At 47.6% G+C, this 14,322-nt stretch overlaps 1 protein-coding gene across 17 annotated transcripts in view; it reads left to right on the forward strand.

Annotated features, from left to right (window-relative positions):
* Positions 1–14,322, forward strand: part of KIF1A (kinesin family member 1A) — a 186,739-nt gene that overhangs the window by 70,636 nt on the left and 101,781 nt on the right. For 7 of the 17 annotated variants that reach the window (XM_043994534.1, XM_043994535.1, XM_043994537.1 and 4 more), the window contains exons 9-16: positions 469–534; positions 1,398–1,415; positions 2,340–2,415; positions 4,538–4,616; positions 6,416–6,558; positions 7,303–7,329; positions 11,812–12,023; positions 13,711–13,790. In XM_043994534.1, coding sequence (XP_043850469.1) covers positions 469–534; positions 1,398–1,415; positions 2,340–2,415; positions 4,538–4,616; positions 6,416–6,558; positions 7,303–7,329; positions 11,812–12,023; positions 13,711–13,790 — 701 coding nt within the window. The remainder of the gene's footprint in view (positions 1–468; positions 535–1,397; positions 1,416–2,339; positions 2,416–4,537; positions 4,617–6,415; positions 6,559–7,302; positions 7,330–11,811; positions 12,024–13,710; positions 13,791–14,322) is intronic. The other 10 variants (XM_043994538.1, XM_043994539.1, XM_043994545.1 and 7 more) reach the window with 2 other exon arrangements.

Consider the following 14,322-nt stretch of genomic DNA (forward strand, 5'->3'; position numbering starts at 1 on the left):
TTAGCAACAAAATCAGTGCCATTTTCTAGCAGATCCTCATCAAATCCATTTTTTTCCTGAGGACTTGGGCATTCTCCTCTTTAACAGATTGCACATGGCTCTGATCAGTTACATATACACATGTATATGTGTGTGTGTGTGTGTGTGTGTGTGCGCGTGTACACCTGTGTGTGTGTGCATTCCAGGAATGGGGATGCACAGATGGGAGATGGAATGTCATATTTGGAAAACAGCAAGTAGATGGTATGGCTGAAATGCAGAGGGCATTGGGTAGAGTAATGGAAAGAAAGACTGAAACCAGACTATGAAGGGTCTGATAGACCAAATAAAGGAGTTTGAATTTTATTCTGGAGAAAATAGGGAGCCACTGATGTTTCCTGAGCAGAGCTGTGGCACTAAAAATAAGGCTTCTAAAGGACATCTATTTTGACTTGTTTTCTGACATTGGGGCTTTCTTCTCTCCAACAGGAAGGCGCAAATATCAACAAGTCCTTGACCACACTGGGAAAAGTCATCTCTGCTCTAGCTGAAATGGTGAGTTTGGCTCAAGGGCTATTTTTTTTATTCAATGGGACAGATTGGCCAGTTAGGAAGGATCTCTGGCTGTCAGCTTCACTATGCCATCTCTGACATGAGCCTAAGATAGGGGCAAAAATGATTTTAATACTTCCTGTGTCTGTCCTTTCTAAGGATCAGGGAGTGGTGGGGCAGCTAGGTGGCACAGTGGATAAAGCACCGGCCCTGGATTCAGGAGGACCTGAGTTCAAATCCAGCCTCACACTTGACATTTTCTAGCTGTGTGACCCTGGACAAATCACTTAACTCTCATTGCCCTGGAAAAAAAAGATTAGGTGGGATAGTTTCCCAAAGATCTAGTAGGACTCAGACATGTCCAGTACCAATTTCTTCTCTAGCCCAGATGTGAAATAGACAGAAATTTTGAGAGAAGTACTAGGTAGGTGGCCCTAGGGAAAGAGGAGTTGCTCATCCTGGACCCCTTCCCAGATTTCTGGGAGCCATTGTTTCCTTCTCTGAAACCTTCCATTCTTTGGATCAAGTGGCCTTTTCCCCCAAAGGCCCAAGGAAATTGTGCTTTTCTGAGGAAAATTTAGGGTTATTAGTGGAATCAGAAGTCTGAGTCACCAGGAGCCCTTCCAATGCCCTTCTCTGGTATTTTCTCTCATGTGACAGACAGCTGTTGAAACAGCCACATTTCTCTTTGGCTTGCTTAGCAGGACCAGCATGAGTGAGAGGCAGCTGGTCTGGAGAGATGATTTACTCTAATGATGCCAGCAATTCATTCCCTAGTCTATCATTTTGGCTTCTAAGTTCTATCAGCTCATCATGATTTGCTTTTCTTAGCGTTTCTAAGTTAGTTTCTCTGTTTTTTCCCCCAGGATTCTGGACCCAACAAGGTTTGTGGCTCTCTTTCCTTTTGATGTCTGTTCTCTATTTAGAAGGGTGTCTTGGACAAAAGTAAGACTTGGACTGGGGGAAGGAACTTATTATCATCTGATAGGAAAACCTCGGGGCTGGAATTCTCCCAACCTTGCACTTCCACCCTTGTCTGCCACTGTGACCCAGAACATTTGTGGTTCTGTGCTTTGGTTTATGTTCCTGGAATAAGCTCCTCCCCAGCCCATGGGGTGATTGAGATAAAACTTGACAGGTACTCAGGTGCTCATTTGAAATCATGATCCTGGATAAAATGAAGGGGTGACAGATTACCAAAGACAGTTTTTACAATCTCCTTCCTCTGGCCATTTTAAAGACAAGATGCCCAATTGGCAATGGGATTAACTAGGTGACCTCTTGGGTCCCCTTTGGGTGAGGCCCCAGGCAGCATCCAGTTGCATCTGCAGTTGACTGCCCACCTTTGCCAAACAGTGGACTTTGAGCTCCCTGGATCCTCAACTATCTCTAAACGTGATCACCACAAAGGCCTTGGTAGTCATCTCTGCAGCGAAACTCAAGGACACTGGAGGCTGGGTGGGCTGATGATTGGGAGACAAAGCCAAGGGATCCCCAGTGCTCATAGTCCAGGTTTACAAGGGCACTCCTGAGCCGCAGAGGGCCTCTGATGTACAGTGACCCCAAGGGATTTCATCCCTCCAGCCTGAGCCCCAGGCAGAGGCTGCCAGTAGAAGCACAATGTTCTGTCTGTCTGCAGAGGAGATGGGGGAATGACTGGCTGGGCCTCCTTTGGGCTTCACGTCAGTGCCTGGGTTTGGGGACAAGCCATTTGGCTGGCCCAACCAATCTGCCTCTCATACCCTTCTTCTATCTGCCAAGGGGCTCACAGACTTGACCTTCTTGGATTCTCCTTTTTCCTCCTGTAGAATAAAAAGAAGAAAAAGACAGACTTCATCCCCTACAGAGACTCAGTGCTGACCTGGCTCCTCCGGGAAAATTTGGGTAAGGAATCTTCTTTGAGTTCTGCTGCTTCACATTCAGCAGTCAGCCTCCTCTTGCAGTTCCCTGGCAACCAGCCTCCAGGGGCCCCAAGTGGGCCTGCCTCCTGAGGAGGAGGATGCTCTGGTTTGCAGAGTCCTCCATCCACCTTCCTCAGGAAGGAGCTTGGGCCCTTGGCTGGGAGGACAAGCAAAATGTAAAACCACAGGTGCATTTGGGGCCAGAGGGACTGGCCCAATTTCCAACTCTTCCCAAGGTCTGGGATTGGCTCCTTGGGAGGCCATGGGCTTGAGGGGCAGGTGGGAGATGGGGAAAAAACTTTGGTGTCAGGGAGCGTGGGCTTCAGTCTCACCTCTGACAACACTCGTGGGACGTTGAACGTGTCTCTTGAGTTCTCTGATGCTCGGTCTCCATTGCTGTAAAATGAAAGCATTGAACCAGATGGCCTCTTGGGTCCATTCTGTATCTATGGCCCGGTGGCACTACCCCATGTATGTAGCAGTTGTATGACCCTGGGAAGATGACTTCCCTGCTCTATATCTCAGCTTCCTCCTCTGTAGAATGGGTGTAGGTGAGTGAGGCTGGACTAGATCACTTCTGGAGCCTGGAAAGACCCAGATCAAAGATCAAATGCTAAGTGATAGAAAAGGGGCCATGCTGGGGCCTTCTAAGGTAGGTCTGGAGTTCTGTGACATGGTTTATTCTCAGCCACACCAAGGACTCCATGGAAAATCACACAATAGTCCCAAAGGAACAATTATGGGGCCAGAAGCAAACACAGTGAAACAAGCCCTAATGTAAGCTTCACTCAGCAGGAGCGGGGTGGGCAGGGAGGAAGAGGAGGAAGGTAGAGACCAGAGGACCCATCAGAGGTCAGAGGTGGCAGGAACCTCAGGGGCCACCTGGTCTAATCACCTCATTTTAAGAGGAAAAAACGAGGTCCAGAAAAGAGAAGCAACTTGACCAAGGTCACAGAGGCAGCAAGAGGCAGGATATCTAGGAGAGTCTGGGGAAGGACCCTGCTCCAAGGGAATGAGGCTGAGACCCTGGCATAGGGGCTTAATGGTCAGAGGAAATGAGAAGCCCCCAGGAGAGGAAGAGGGGAGCCAGCAGCTTCCTATTTGAGCCAACCATTCTCACTTCTTGGGGGCCCAGCCTGATTGTTGCTCTCTGTGTAAGAGATACAAGGTGTCTCATATGTCTAAAGACCTATGTTCAAATCTTGCCTCCAACACTTAAGAATCTATGTGCTCTGTATCATTTCTCCTGGCCCAGGAGTATTCCGTTGCTTTCACACATCACCATTTGTTCAAAATGTCCCACTGGCCGAGGCCACATAGAGAAGGACCGTAATGAGATTTGAGGGAAAATCAAAATGAAAGCCTTCATCCTATTGACTTAAAGGAATAATCATGACTGCCAAGAATCAGGACATCTTTAACAAATGATTGCTCCTAGATGAAGAAATGGGCATCTGGAGGTCTATCAAAGTCCATAGTCATAGTCTTAATCACAATTGACTTTTACAGAGGACTTGAGAGGCAGTGAGATACTTTAGAGACACCAACCTGGATAGCAGACTGGACTTGGCATCAGGAAGGCACAAATCTCACCTCTGAACAAGTCATTAAGCATTTTGAGCCTCAGTTTCCTCATCTGTAAAATGTGGATAATCAAACTATGCCACCCCACAGGGCTGTTGGGGGTCATGAGATCATGTCCGTGTAGTGCTTGGCAAACCTTAAAGCAATCCAGATATATCAGCTCCTAGTATGTCAGGACAGCAGCACAGTGAGGTACAAGCTATAGGCATCATTGTCCCCATTTAACAGATGAACAAAACCAAGGTTCGGATCTGCAGACTTTTAGGTGGCTAACAAGTCAACACGCATTTTTAAAGCACCTATTCTGTGCCAGACACAGTGCTGAGAACAGAAAGAAAGAAGATTTGAACTCCGATTTTCCTGACCTTCAAGTCCAGGAAAATCTCACCTGTAAAAGTGAGGAAGTCAAGGCTGATGGCCTCCGAAAGAGCAGCTTCCAGCTCTCCCCGAGGAAAGAGCAGTGAATGACAATGACGGCTGTCCTGGGGCTCGGTGGTAACATGTTTGTTTTCTCTTACCAGGCGGTAATTCCAGGACTGCCATGGTGGCAGCTCTGAGTCCTGCAGACATCAACTATGATGAGACCCTCAGCACCTTGAGGTAAGACCTTTGGTGGGGGGGTGGAGGTAATCACTGCCATCTGCCCTCATCTTGAAGGCAGGAGGGAGATGCTTTTTCCATGTTTGGGGATTCTACTCCAGCTCCTCCAGCAGTTACCATCAGCACTGATTTAAATCCCATGAATGACTCCCCTCAAAGCCCTCTCACTTAATGTGAGCTCAGGGCGATGAGAAAGAGGGATGACAACAGGCCCTGCTTCCAGCTTCCATCCTCCCACCCCCCACTTGAAAGTGCAATCATAGACTGAGCTGGCTAAAGAGGGATGGGATGGAAGGGGCTGAAGCGGGGGCGGAAGTGCCTAAATCAGAGAAATCACCATGGGCCACCACACTAAATTGTCCTCATCACAAGTATATAAGCGGTCGACTCAGAATCAACCAGTCTGTATTGGAATGCTGATTTTCCCACTTACAAACTGTGTAACCTTGAGCAAATCCCTTCATTTCCTTGAGCCTCAGTTTCTTCATCTTTAAAATGAGGCTGTTAGACTATATGGCCTTGAAGGTCACTTCTAGCTCTCTGTTTATGATCCTAAGACCTTGAGCAAATCACTTCCTTGTTCTCTGCCTCAGTTTCCCCATCTGTAAAATTAGAGGGTTACACTAAGTGGTCTCTAAAGTCCCTTTAAGCTCTAGCTCTATAAGCCTATGTCCACATGGGACAAGAGACAGACTGACAGACAGACAGACTAGGACCTTGTAAGCCCATACCAAAATTTCATCAATGGCTCTAGAGTGGCTTGAGTTCATGGAAGGTAATTAGAAGTCATTACATGATCTCTGCAGCAAAGACTATCTAAGATATGATTGTCTCAATATAAGGACATACCTGACCTAAAACGACCACATTCCTGCCATTGAGAACCCCCAAGTGCCTGTTGTTTCACTCTGACTCCAAGTGAATTTGGTCTTTGTCCATACAAGTCCACAGGCCTTTGTCCATACAAGTCCACAGGCACCTGTCATGAGTCATTTCCTGTCTCTTCAAACCTAAGCCCTTTTATTTTTGTGATGTCATTCAAGGCTTACTAACTCCAGCACCCTCTGGATCTGTTCTCTAAGAACATATCCTGATGAAAGGGCCCAAGGCTTCTGGATACACTATCTGTCTGTCTTTGGTCTCTCTCCTTCCTTATTCTTATTCTCTTTGCCAAGTTACCCATTTCCATACTGGTCACCAAGTAGCAAAGTATATATAAGTTTCATTTGGAGGCTCCTTCTGAATTGTCAAGTTTCTCTAGTATTGGAGTCCTCAACATGGGTCCCTTGGGCTGCCCCAGGCAGTGAAGTCTCTGAACCTCTTCTCAGAATCATGTTTGTTGCCTACATTGTCAACTGAAAGAATTGCTACATTTCCATTTGCAGTGAATGAAAGTAAATATGCCATTGTTGTTCCCCATCCAAGTTCAAAGATCCCCTGAGATCTATTCTTGGACAGGATCCTTGAACACCGTTTACAACTCCTGCTCTGGTGTGTGGGTCTTTTTAAACTGATCATCCACAGTCTTTGAAACTCCTTGAAGCTTCTTGCTCCTTCCCTTCCTAACGTCCTCATTCTGTAACAGTCATTTAACCTTCCTGAGCCTTTTCCTCAACTGTAAAATGAGGGGATTGGGCTAAAGGACTCTGAGGTCACTTAGATTAAGGATGTTATGATTGCTTCCTCAAGATGGTTCAAGCCTACAGAACATATTTATTGTGTGGCCGCCAGTTGCCAGAAGTTTCCCTGGGAGCAATGGGCACTGTCTTGTCCTCTAAGCACATCTCTCACCTTTGCAGATATGCTGACCGGGCCAAACAGATCCGCTGCAATGCCGTCATAAATGAGGACCCCAACAACAAGCTAATCCGGGAGCTGAAGGATGAGGTGGCTCGCCTGAGAGACCTCCTGTATGCCCAGGGGCTTGGGGACATCATTGACAGTATGTATCCTGCTATCCTACCTACTCCACATGGTCCATTCTCATTGACCATGTCCCTTAGTCGAAGGGCTGGGGCAACTGGACCTCAGACATCAAAGTCCTGGCAAATCAGGACATATGTGGTACTCTTTCCAGAGGAACCCAACCTGTGCCAAGGTCTTCTCTGGGAGTGTCTCCTTTCCCTCTCTTCCTCCATCCCTTCCTATCTCCCTTGTTCCCTTTCTCCCTCCCTCTCTCTCCTTTCACCCCTTCACTGCCACAGGGACAATGTTAAGTTATCTAGCCTCTCCACCCTTGCCAGAGTAGCTCCTGGGTCCAAGGGGTGAAGTACAATCCATACTCTGACTCCTGGGAATTAACTGCCCTGTCTCTCAAGTGAGCCCACTTCCTCTGAAGGGGGAAGCCCATTTAGAGAGGGGAGAGGTCTCCCAGCTCCCAGGGCTAGGTTTATCACTAGCCAGGTGTGGGGGGATACAGGGATGGACAAGAAAGGTCCTTCCTAAGCAACCGAGTCAGAGCTTAATGGAGCTATGGGGGTGTTGAGGGGGAGGGGCAGGGGCAAGAAGAGAGCACCTGCATGCCACCTGTCCTGAGCAGGCACCAAGCGAAATCAAATCCTGCAACCACTAGCTTCACTGGGATGACTTTGTTGGCTTCAGCTCCCAAGTCCTAGAGAGTTAAACCTGCTGTTGTTTTGTTCTCTTTGTCTTTCTTGCCCACTCTCCCTTTCCTTGCCTCTCTTAGCCAACACTGTGCCGGGAGGACCTAAATGTGTGTATTTCCCTTTGCTGATATCTCTGTGTGCTTCACCGCTTCTGAGAGAATCAGTCATTGGCAAGGAACATAAGTATAGCATGGGATGGAAACCCCTAGATGGGCCCTCCAAGGTCTGCGATCATGGCCCAAGGGAGTGGGGGAGAAACTCTGGCATCTCTATGGAAACGGATACCTGTCCCCTTCCTGCCACTTTCTTGTATCTCCTACCAAATCACAGGCCCATAGGATGAAAGAGAAGGAGTCCAGAGCCACTTGTTCTGCCAATCAATCACTAGCTGGGTGAGCTTAGACTAGTCACTTTAACTTTGGGGGCCTCAGTTCCTTCATGTCAAATGAGGAGGCTAGGCCACATGAGGTCTAAGGTCCCTTCCAACTCCAGATCTAGGATTCAATGGCTGTAGGAAGAGGAGGGCATAAATAGATAAGTGGCATCACTGTCACCTTCCATGCTGGCCCAAAGGACAGAATAGATTAATGGGTGGAACTTGCCAGGAGGCTAATGTTGGCTCCATGTTAGTAAAAACCCTCCAACAATTTGAGCTGCTGAGAAGTGAAATGGGCTGGCTTGGAAGGAGGTCCCTCTTCACTGAAGGACCACTTGCTTGGGATATTACAGGGAGGGTTCCTGCTCAGCTCTCAGTTGGCCTGTAGGGCCCCTTGTTGCTCTCTGAGCTGATGGTCCTGGACAAGGGATGGCCAAGCTCAAGGCTGACTTCCTGTTCTTCAGCAGTCATCACTGACCTCCCAGGAGAGTGAGCCCTTTTCAGGGACTCCAGTGCCTGATATGATTATATAGGGCAGGCATCCCCCACTGTTGGTTCCTATTTGCCAGTGGCCCTGAGATCCATGGTGAAGTCTTTGATTGGGAATGCAAGAGGATGCTGGGTCAGGCAGTGGGTGAAGCGGCAGGTGTGGGGAGAAGTGACTGAGTGGCAGACCCTTCCATCAGGAGGGAAGAAAGATGCTGCCATGGCTGCCTGGCAGAAGTTCGGAGGGAATTCACAAGCATCCCTTAAGGCTCTGCAATGTCTGAAATGCCTCACTTGGTCCTGGGAATACCAAGACAAAAGTCGAGCTGCCCCTCCCCACAAGGAGTTTATGTTCTGATCTCTGTATGTGGCTATTAAGCCTCTGCTCTGGGCTGGGCACTGGGCTGGACTCCTCCAGGTACCCCTCCCCTCCAGGAGCTTCAAAAAGTGCCTGCTAGGGATTCAGACACAAAAAGAAAACAGGCCCTGCCCTCAAGGGGCACATGTTCCAATTGATCGATCAATGAATGAACAAGGATATATCAAGACCCTCCTATGTGCCATGAACTTGCTAGATGCTGGAAATACAAACACAAAACTAAAAAGGCCCCTGCCCTCAAGGGGCTTACATTCTACTGGTAGAATATGTAAAACGCACATATTTGGGTAAATCCAGAATGTGTGTGTAGGTTGGCAGAATGGTTAGAGAGCTGGCCTCGGATTCAAGTGCCAGTTCTGATACGTACTGGCTATGTGACCTTAAGCAAGTCACTTAACCTCGAAAAGTTCTAGGAAACACTCAAAGACTATGTTTCAGAAAAGGTTCCAACCTATGTTCCAATTGGAAATTCCTCACCTGGAAATTCATTGTCCTAATGAAATCACAAGTTCCTGTCCTTCAATACAAAGTCATTGACAGGGGGAGAGAGCATTCACAGATGGGTAGGTCAGTCAATGTCAAGCTTTGGAGGAGACTGGAGAATTCAAAGAGGTGAGGAAATGATGCCTGAGCCATGACAATCATCCCTAAAGAAAACATGAAGGGTTGGAGTGGGGAGGTGGCAATAAATTAATCTGGCCCTCAGTACTGAATAGCTGGGGGTCTTCTGACTCCTCCAGGTGCTCATATGACGTCATTGGAGGCAGGAGGTACTGCCTCAGTTTAAGGAGGTGAGCCTTGAGGTTGGAAATTGGAGAAAGATCCTCAGTGGCCATCCCAAGTCATGAGTTGCTCCAGACAGAACCTTTTCCAGGTGCATGCTCTTTGATGCTGATGAGAGACATGAAGTAAAATCCAAAGCACGTCTCTTCACAAGTCTTCTTCCTTATCACCATGGCATCCAGGCGACTGTGGAGTCCCAAAGTGGGTGCAAGTAAAACAGAAGGTCTAGAGGCCTCTACCAGGCAGGAAAGGGCTTGATCAAATGATCCCCAGGCATTGAGGAAGCATCCACTGTGGACATCCCATAAGTGAGACCTGGTCCAGCTAAGGATGGGAGGCCTCATTACTGGAAGGCAGCCTCTGATGTCTGGTCATTCTGGCAACAAAAGCAAGCTTGATAGATCTCAAGAATAGGAATCTTTGGGGAAGCGAGGTATGGGCTGAACTCTGTCCATATGGATCAGCATAAAAATGGATGGCCCAAACCTGGAAACCTACTCGCTGCTCTTCTCTTGGCTTGGCATCTCCCTTCTGCCAATCCTTTTTTACTGAGCCCAAAGATACTACAGCTCTGAGAGTCATAAAACAGAAGCTCCTCTAATAATCTGGGTCCTTTACTAAGTCCTGCTTGCTCAGAGTAGGACTCAGAATTTTGGAGCTTAGAATGGGAGTAAATCATTTAGCTCAACCTCCTCCTTCTAGGTGATGAGGAAACTGGGACCCTGAGAGTTTGTGACTTTCCCAAGGAGACACACACACAGCAAGTTAGTGACAGCCCTGGGACTAAAACCCAGCCCTTCAGAGCCCCCTGTCACCACTCACTGCCTCTGACTCTGGACACATCCAAGAAATGATTTGGGTTCCCTCTCCAGAGCCCAGGCACCACAGGGGAACATCTGTTTTCCCAAAGAACTTTTGGTGAAACAATCCCCATGCTCTAGCTATGTTTGCTGCTGCTGCTGCTGCTGCTTTTGCTGCTGCTCTTGTTGTTGTCTGGTAAGGCTGGCATGGAAGCTAGTTCTGGTTGGAGAACTATTGTTGTGCTTACTGGCCATAGAGCTGTTTGAGGAGGGGCTGACACCTGCCCTGGTGAACTGACTTTAGGAGATACTGGGGCTGGTGGTGAAGGAACGCCAGGGAAGCAAAGATGGTGGTGGCATTAGATATAAGGTAGAGTCTTCCTTCTGCTAGAGCTTGAGCTTGCATGGCCAATGGTCCTGCATCCTGGGCCTTTGTATGTCCAATAGAGGTGAGCAGCTGGGAGCACACCTTAGCTCGGGGGAAAAGCTGGAATCTCTATTTGATGAGCCCAGAAATACAGTCTCTGCTTCCTAACCCCAGGAGAACATGAGGGCTACATGCCCCACAGATGTGTGCATCCTTTGGGTGACCCAGGTGGCAACCAAGAGAAGAAACCCAAGACCGAGCACAGATCTCTGTCTTTTCTGCGTCAGAGACAGCCCAGAATCTCATTAGCTCACAAAGACTGACTGTGTTCCTCCAAACCAGATTCTTAGCACTGCCCCCAAGCGAATGGTGAAATGGGTTCCTCCACAGTGGATCACGATGGCCTCTTAGGGAAGGGGGCACCTCAGATGCCAAGTGTTGTCAGCTAAAGAAGGTGCTGAACCTAAGAAAGGGAAAAAAGATACCCTCCCCAAGTCCTCCAGAGCAGTTTCCAAGAGGGTCACTGCAAGCCTTCATTTGGAATCTCAGCGAAATCGTTATGGCCATAGAAAATAGTAACAAAGATGGTCAGGAGACCTTGGAATTCTAAGTACTTCCCTAATAGGCTAAAAGCCCAACTCACCAGTAGGAGAGACTGAGGTACAGGTCTTAACTCCAAGAATAAGGGAGGAGAAATTGTAGACACAGCCAGGGAAACAAGTGAAAACTCTTATCACTTTGGCCCAGTGAGGTACAGGAAGGCAGCAGGTGTGGCCTAGGAAGTTTGGTGAGGGGTTGGGAGGCAGCTGGGTGATGATGGGGGAGGCCAGGGACCGAGAGAAGGAAGGGTTCTGAGTGTCAAAGAAGGTATTGAGAGGCAAGGGGCTGACTTAAACAAGGCCACCACACTGTGCCAAGGCCACAAATGGCTAGCACGGGTGTGAAGGAGAGCGCTTTATGTGCCAATTCTGAGGGAGGTCAGCTCTTGCCATGCAATAATGGAGACTGGCTGATGTGACTACAGTGTGAGCTCATGAGTTGGGCAGTTTGGCTGAGCCATTGAGCCTTGGGGTACAGAGACACAGCTAGGGCTATGTGGATGAAGGTCTTGGCCAGATGGCCAACAGGCGTGGTCATCAATGAAGCAGTGACCATCAGACACCAAGGCTGAGGTGAGAAGGTAGCAGGCAGCCTGCTCCAGGCCAAAGGCTGCAGAGTGGAGAAGAGAGGCTGACCTAGCATGGCTGGGGTTGCTGTGTGCTTGCTTTCTTTGTTTTGGTTTTTAGCATTCTCTGCTTCACCTTGTTGCTTTTTCCCAACTACGTTTTTTTTCTTTTTCTGCTTTTTTCCCCTTCCTTCTGTCTGTCTGTCCCCTCCTTCTTCCCTTCCCCACCATAGACATGTCCGACTTTGAGAACAATAATGGTAACCCTGGCGTGGCAGAATTGAGTCAACGCCCTGACAATCTCTCCACAGTGACCAATGCCTTGGTGGGTATGAGCCCCTCATCCTCCCTGTCGGCCTTATCCAGCCGAGCGGCCTCGGTGTCCAGCCTCCATGAGCGGATGCTGTTTGCTCCAGGCAGTGAAGAAGCCATCGAGAGACTGAAGGTGAGTGAAGAGAAAATTCTCTGGGACAGCTAGCTGGATGGAGGTGTGGCAGTGATAGAGCTGGGGACTTATGGTCAGGAGGATTTGGGTTCTGATCCTGCCTTACACATTGGCTGTGTGACCTTAGCCAAGTCACTGATCTTTAGTTTCCTTGTCTGTAAAACAGAGATAACAGTAGCACCTTACTATGTGTGGTTGTCATGAGTTTTATGTAATACTATGCAGATGAGGTGTTTTGCAAACTTAAAATGCTATATAAATGACAGATAATATTATTATCTTGGGGACAGCAAGAAATCTTTCAGGAAACTAGGTGATGCAGTGAATAGAGCATTGTTGGCCCTGGAATCATAAGGACCTGAGTTCAAGTCTGGTTTCGCACACTTACCAACTGTGTGACCCTGGGCAAGTCACTTAATCCTGTTTGCCTTCATTTCTCATCTGTAAAATGAGATGGAGAAGGAAATAGGAAACCATTCCAGCATCTCCATCAAGAAAATCCCCAGTGGGGTCACAAAGAGTCAGGCATGACTGAAATGACTCAACAACAACAAAAGAAAGCCATTGGTTAATCATCATCAATTTATCAAGCCCTGATATCTTCAGACACTGTGCTGAGAGCAAAGATCAGTCATCGTCTTTCAAGGGCTTCTCTTCTAATGGGAGTAGCCAGCGTTGCCCAAGTGCAGGATGGTCATGACCACTGGTATCTCTGCATATCGAGAATAGAGAGCACTAGGAAGTTAGCCAAGAGGGTTTCAGGCACCTTGGCTCATCAGAACCTCACACGAAACTTGTGTCCATTTTACAGAAGAAGAAACTGAAGCTTAGCGATATTAAAGGTCTTGCCTCAGGGTCACACAGATAATCAGTATCCCCAGAGGAAGGATTAAAAGCAGCTCTCACTGCTCTAGGTCTAACATTTTAAACACAATACCACATCTAGGCTCTGGCTTTCCCATGAAAGAGGATGGTATTGTGTGAGGATGCTGCTCCCCAGAGAAACTTGGACAAATCAGCTGGTTTACAGTATTTGTCTCAGTTCCACTGGTACTTGACAGTGTCTCGCTGACATTTCTGGGACCAGTGGGTTAAAGGCCTCTGCACAAACCAGATAATCACACACACACACACACACACACACACACACACACACCAAACCAGTTCCCATGGAACCTATAAAAACAATTCCTAATCTTCATGAATACAAGAAACTTGAAGGTATCTTGAGCCAGCAGAAGACCAAGGTCTCCCTCTCCTCCCCCTTTTTCCTAAACCTAGTTTTCCAAAAGTCAATTGCATTTCATTCTGTAAGAAAAGACCATTTATTCTTTCCTATTCCTTATTGCTTTGTTCATCTTATCCATTTCTCTTTTCCTTTCCTCTTCACTGTTTTTTGTACTCATCCTTCACTTTATCTTTGGCAGAGTCTAGCTATCTAGAAGGCCAATGAGAAATTCAGTCAAAAATCTATTTTGTTCATTTGGTCTCATATATCCAGTCTGCTGAGAGATAGCTACAAAATTGACCATTTAAAAAAAAACAACTTTTTTTATCTGGCTATTTAGCATTGTGGAGGTCTACCCCCAACATTGCTGCCTTGGCCTTCTTGTCTCTCCTTTTGTATGGGCCCATACTATTCTCGCCTTTCACTCACTCACTCTTTCCACACACTGTGTCCCTACAGGAGACTGAAAAGATCATCGCTGAACTGAATGAGACCTGGGAAGAGAAGCTACGCAGGACAGAAGCCATCCGGATGGAGAGGTGAGCATCCTGGGAATCACAAGTGCCCAGGCCCGGGCCTTGGGGCACTGTGAAAATGGCCTGTGCAGCAGGGAAGCTGCTAATTATTATGAACCAAGTAATAACCTGCTCAGTGAATTGATCAATATCAGAGGTACTGTTGAAAGCATCCATAGATATTCAGTAGATTTTCAAAAGGGTAGGAAGGGCAGGAAGGAGCTGATTGAGCTGTGATGGATGGATGGATGGATGGATGGATGGATGGATGGATGGATGGATGGATGGATGGATGGATGGATGGATGGGATATAAGGGTATATCTCCCATGAATACTTAACTGCAAAGGTAGGATTCAAACCTGGGTCTTGACTCTCAGTCTAGAATCTCTGAAATTCACTAGCTGTGGGACCATGGACAAGTCCATCACACTCTCCACTCCACCACACTACCTCTGGGGGACTTCTTTTTTTTTAACAGACACAGGGACCTCACAAAAGTTCAAGGTAAAAAAGCTAGTTTTAGGTAAATATGGGACCAGAGCCCAGATATCTTG

Source organism: Dromiciops gliroides, chromosome 3, assembly GCF_019393635.1.
Source record: "Dromiciops gliroides isolate mDroGli1 chromosome 3, mDroGli1.pri, whole genome shotgun sequence".
In the NCBI taxonomy this organism is placed as follows: domain Eukaryota; kingdom Metazoa; phylum Chordata; class Mammalia; order Microbiotheria; family Microbiotheriidae; genus Dromiciops; species Dromiciops gliroides.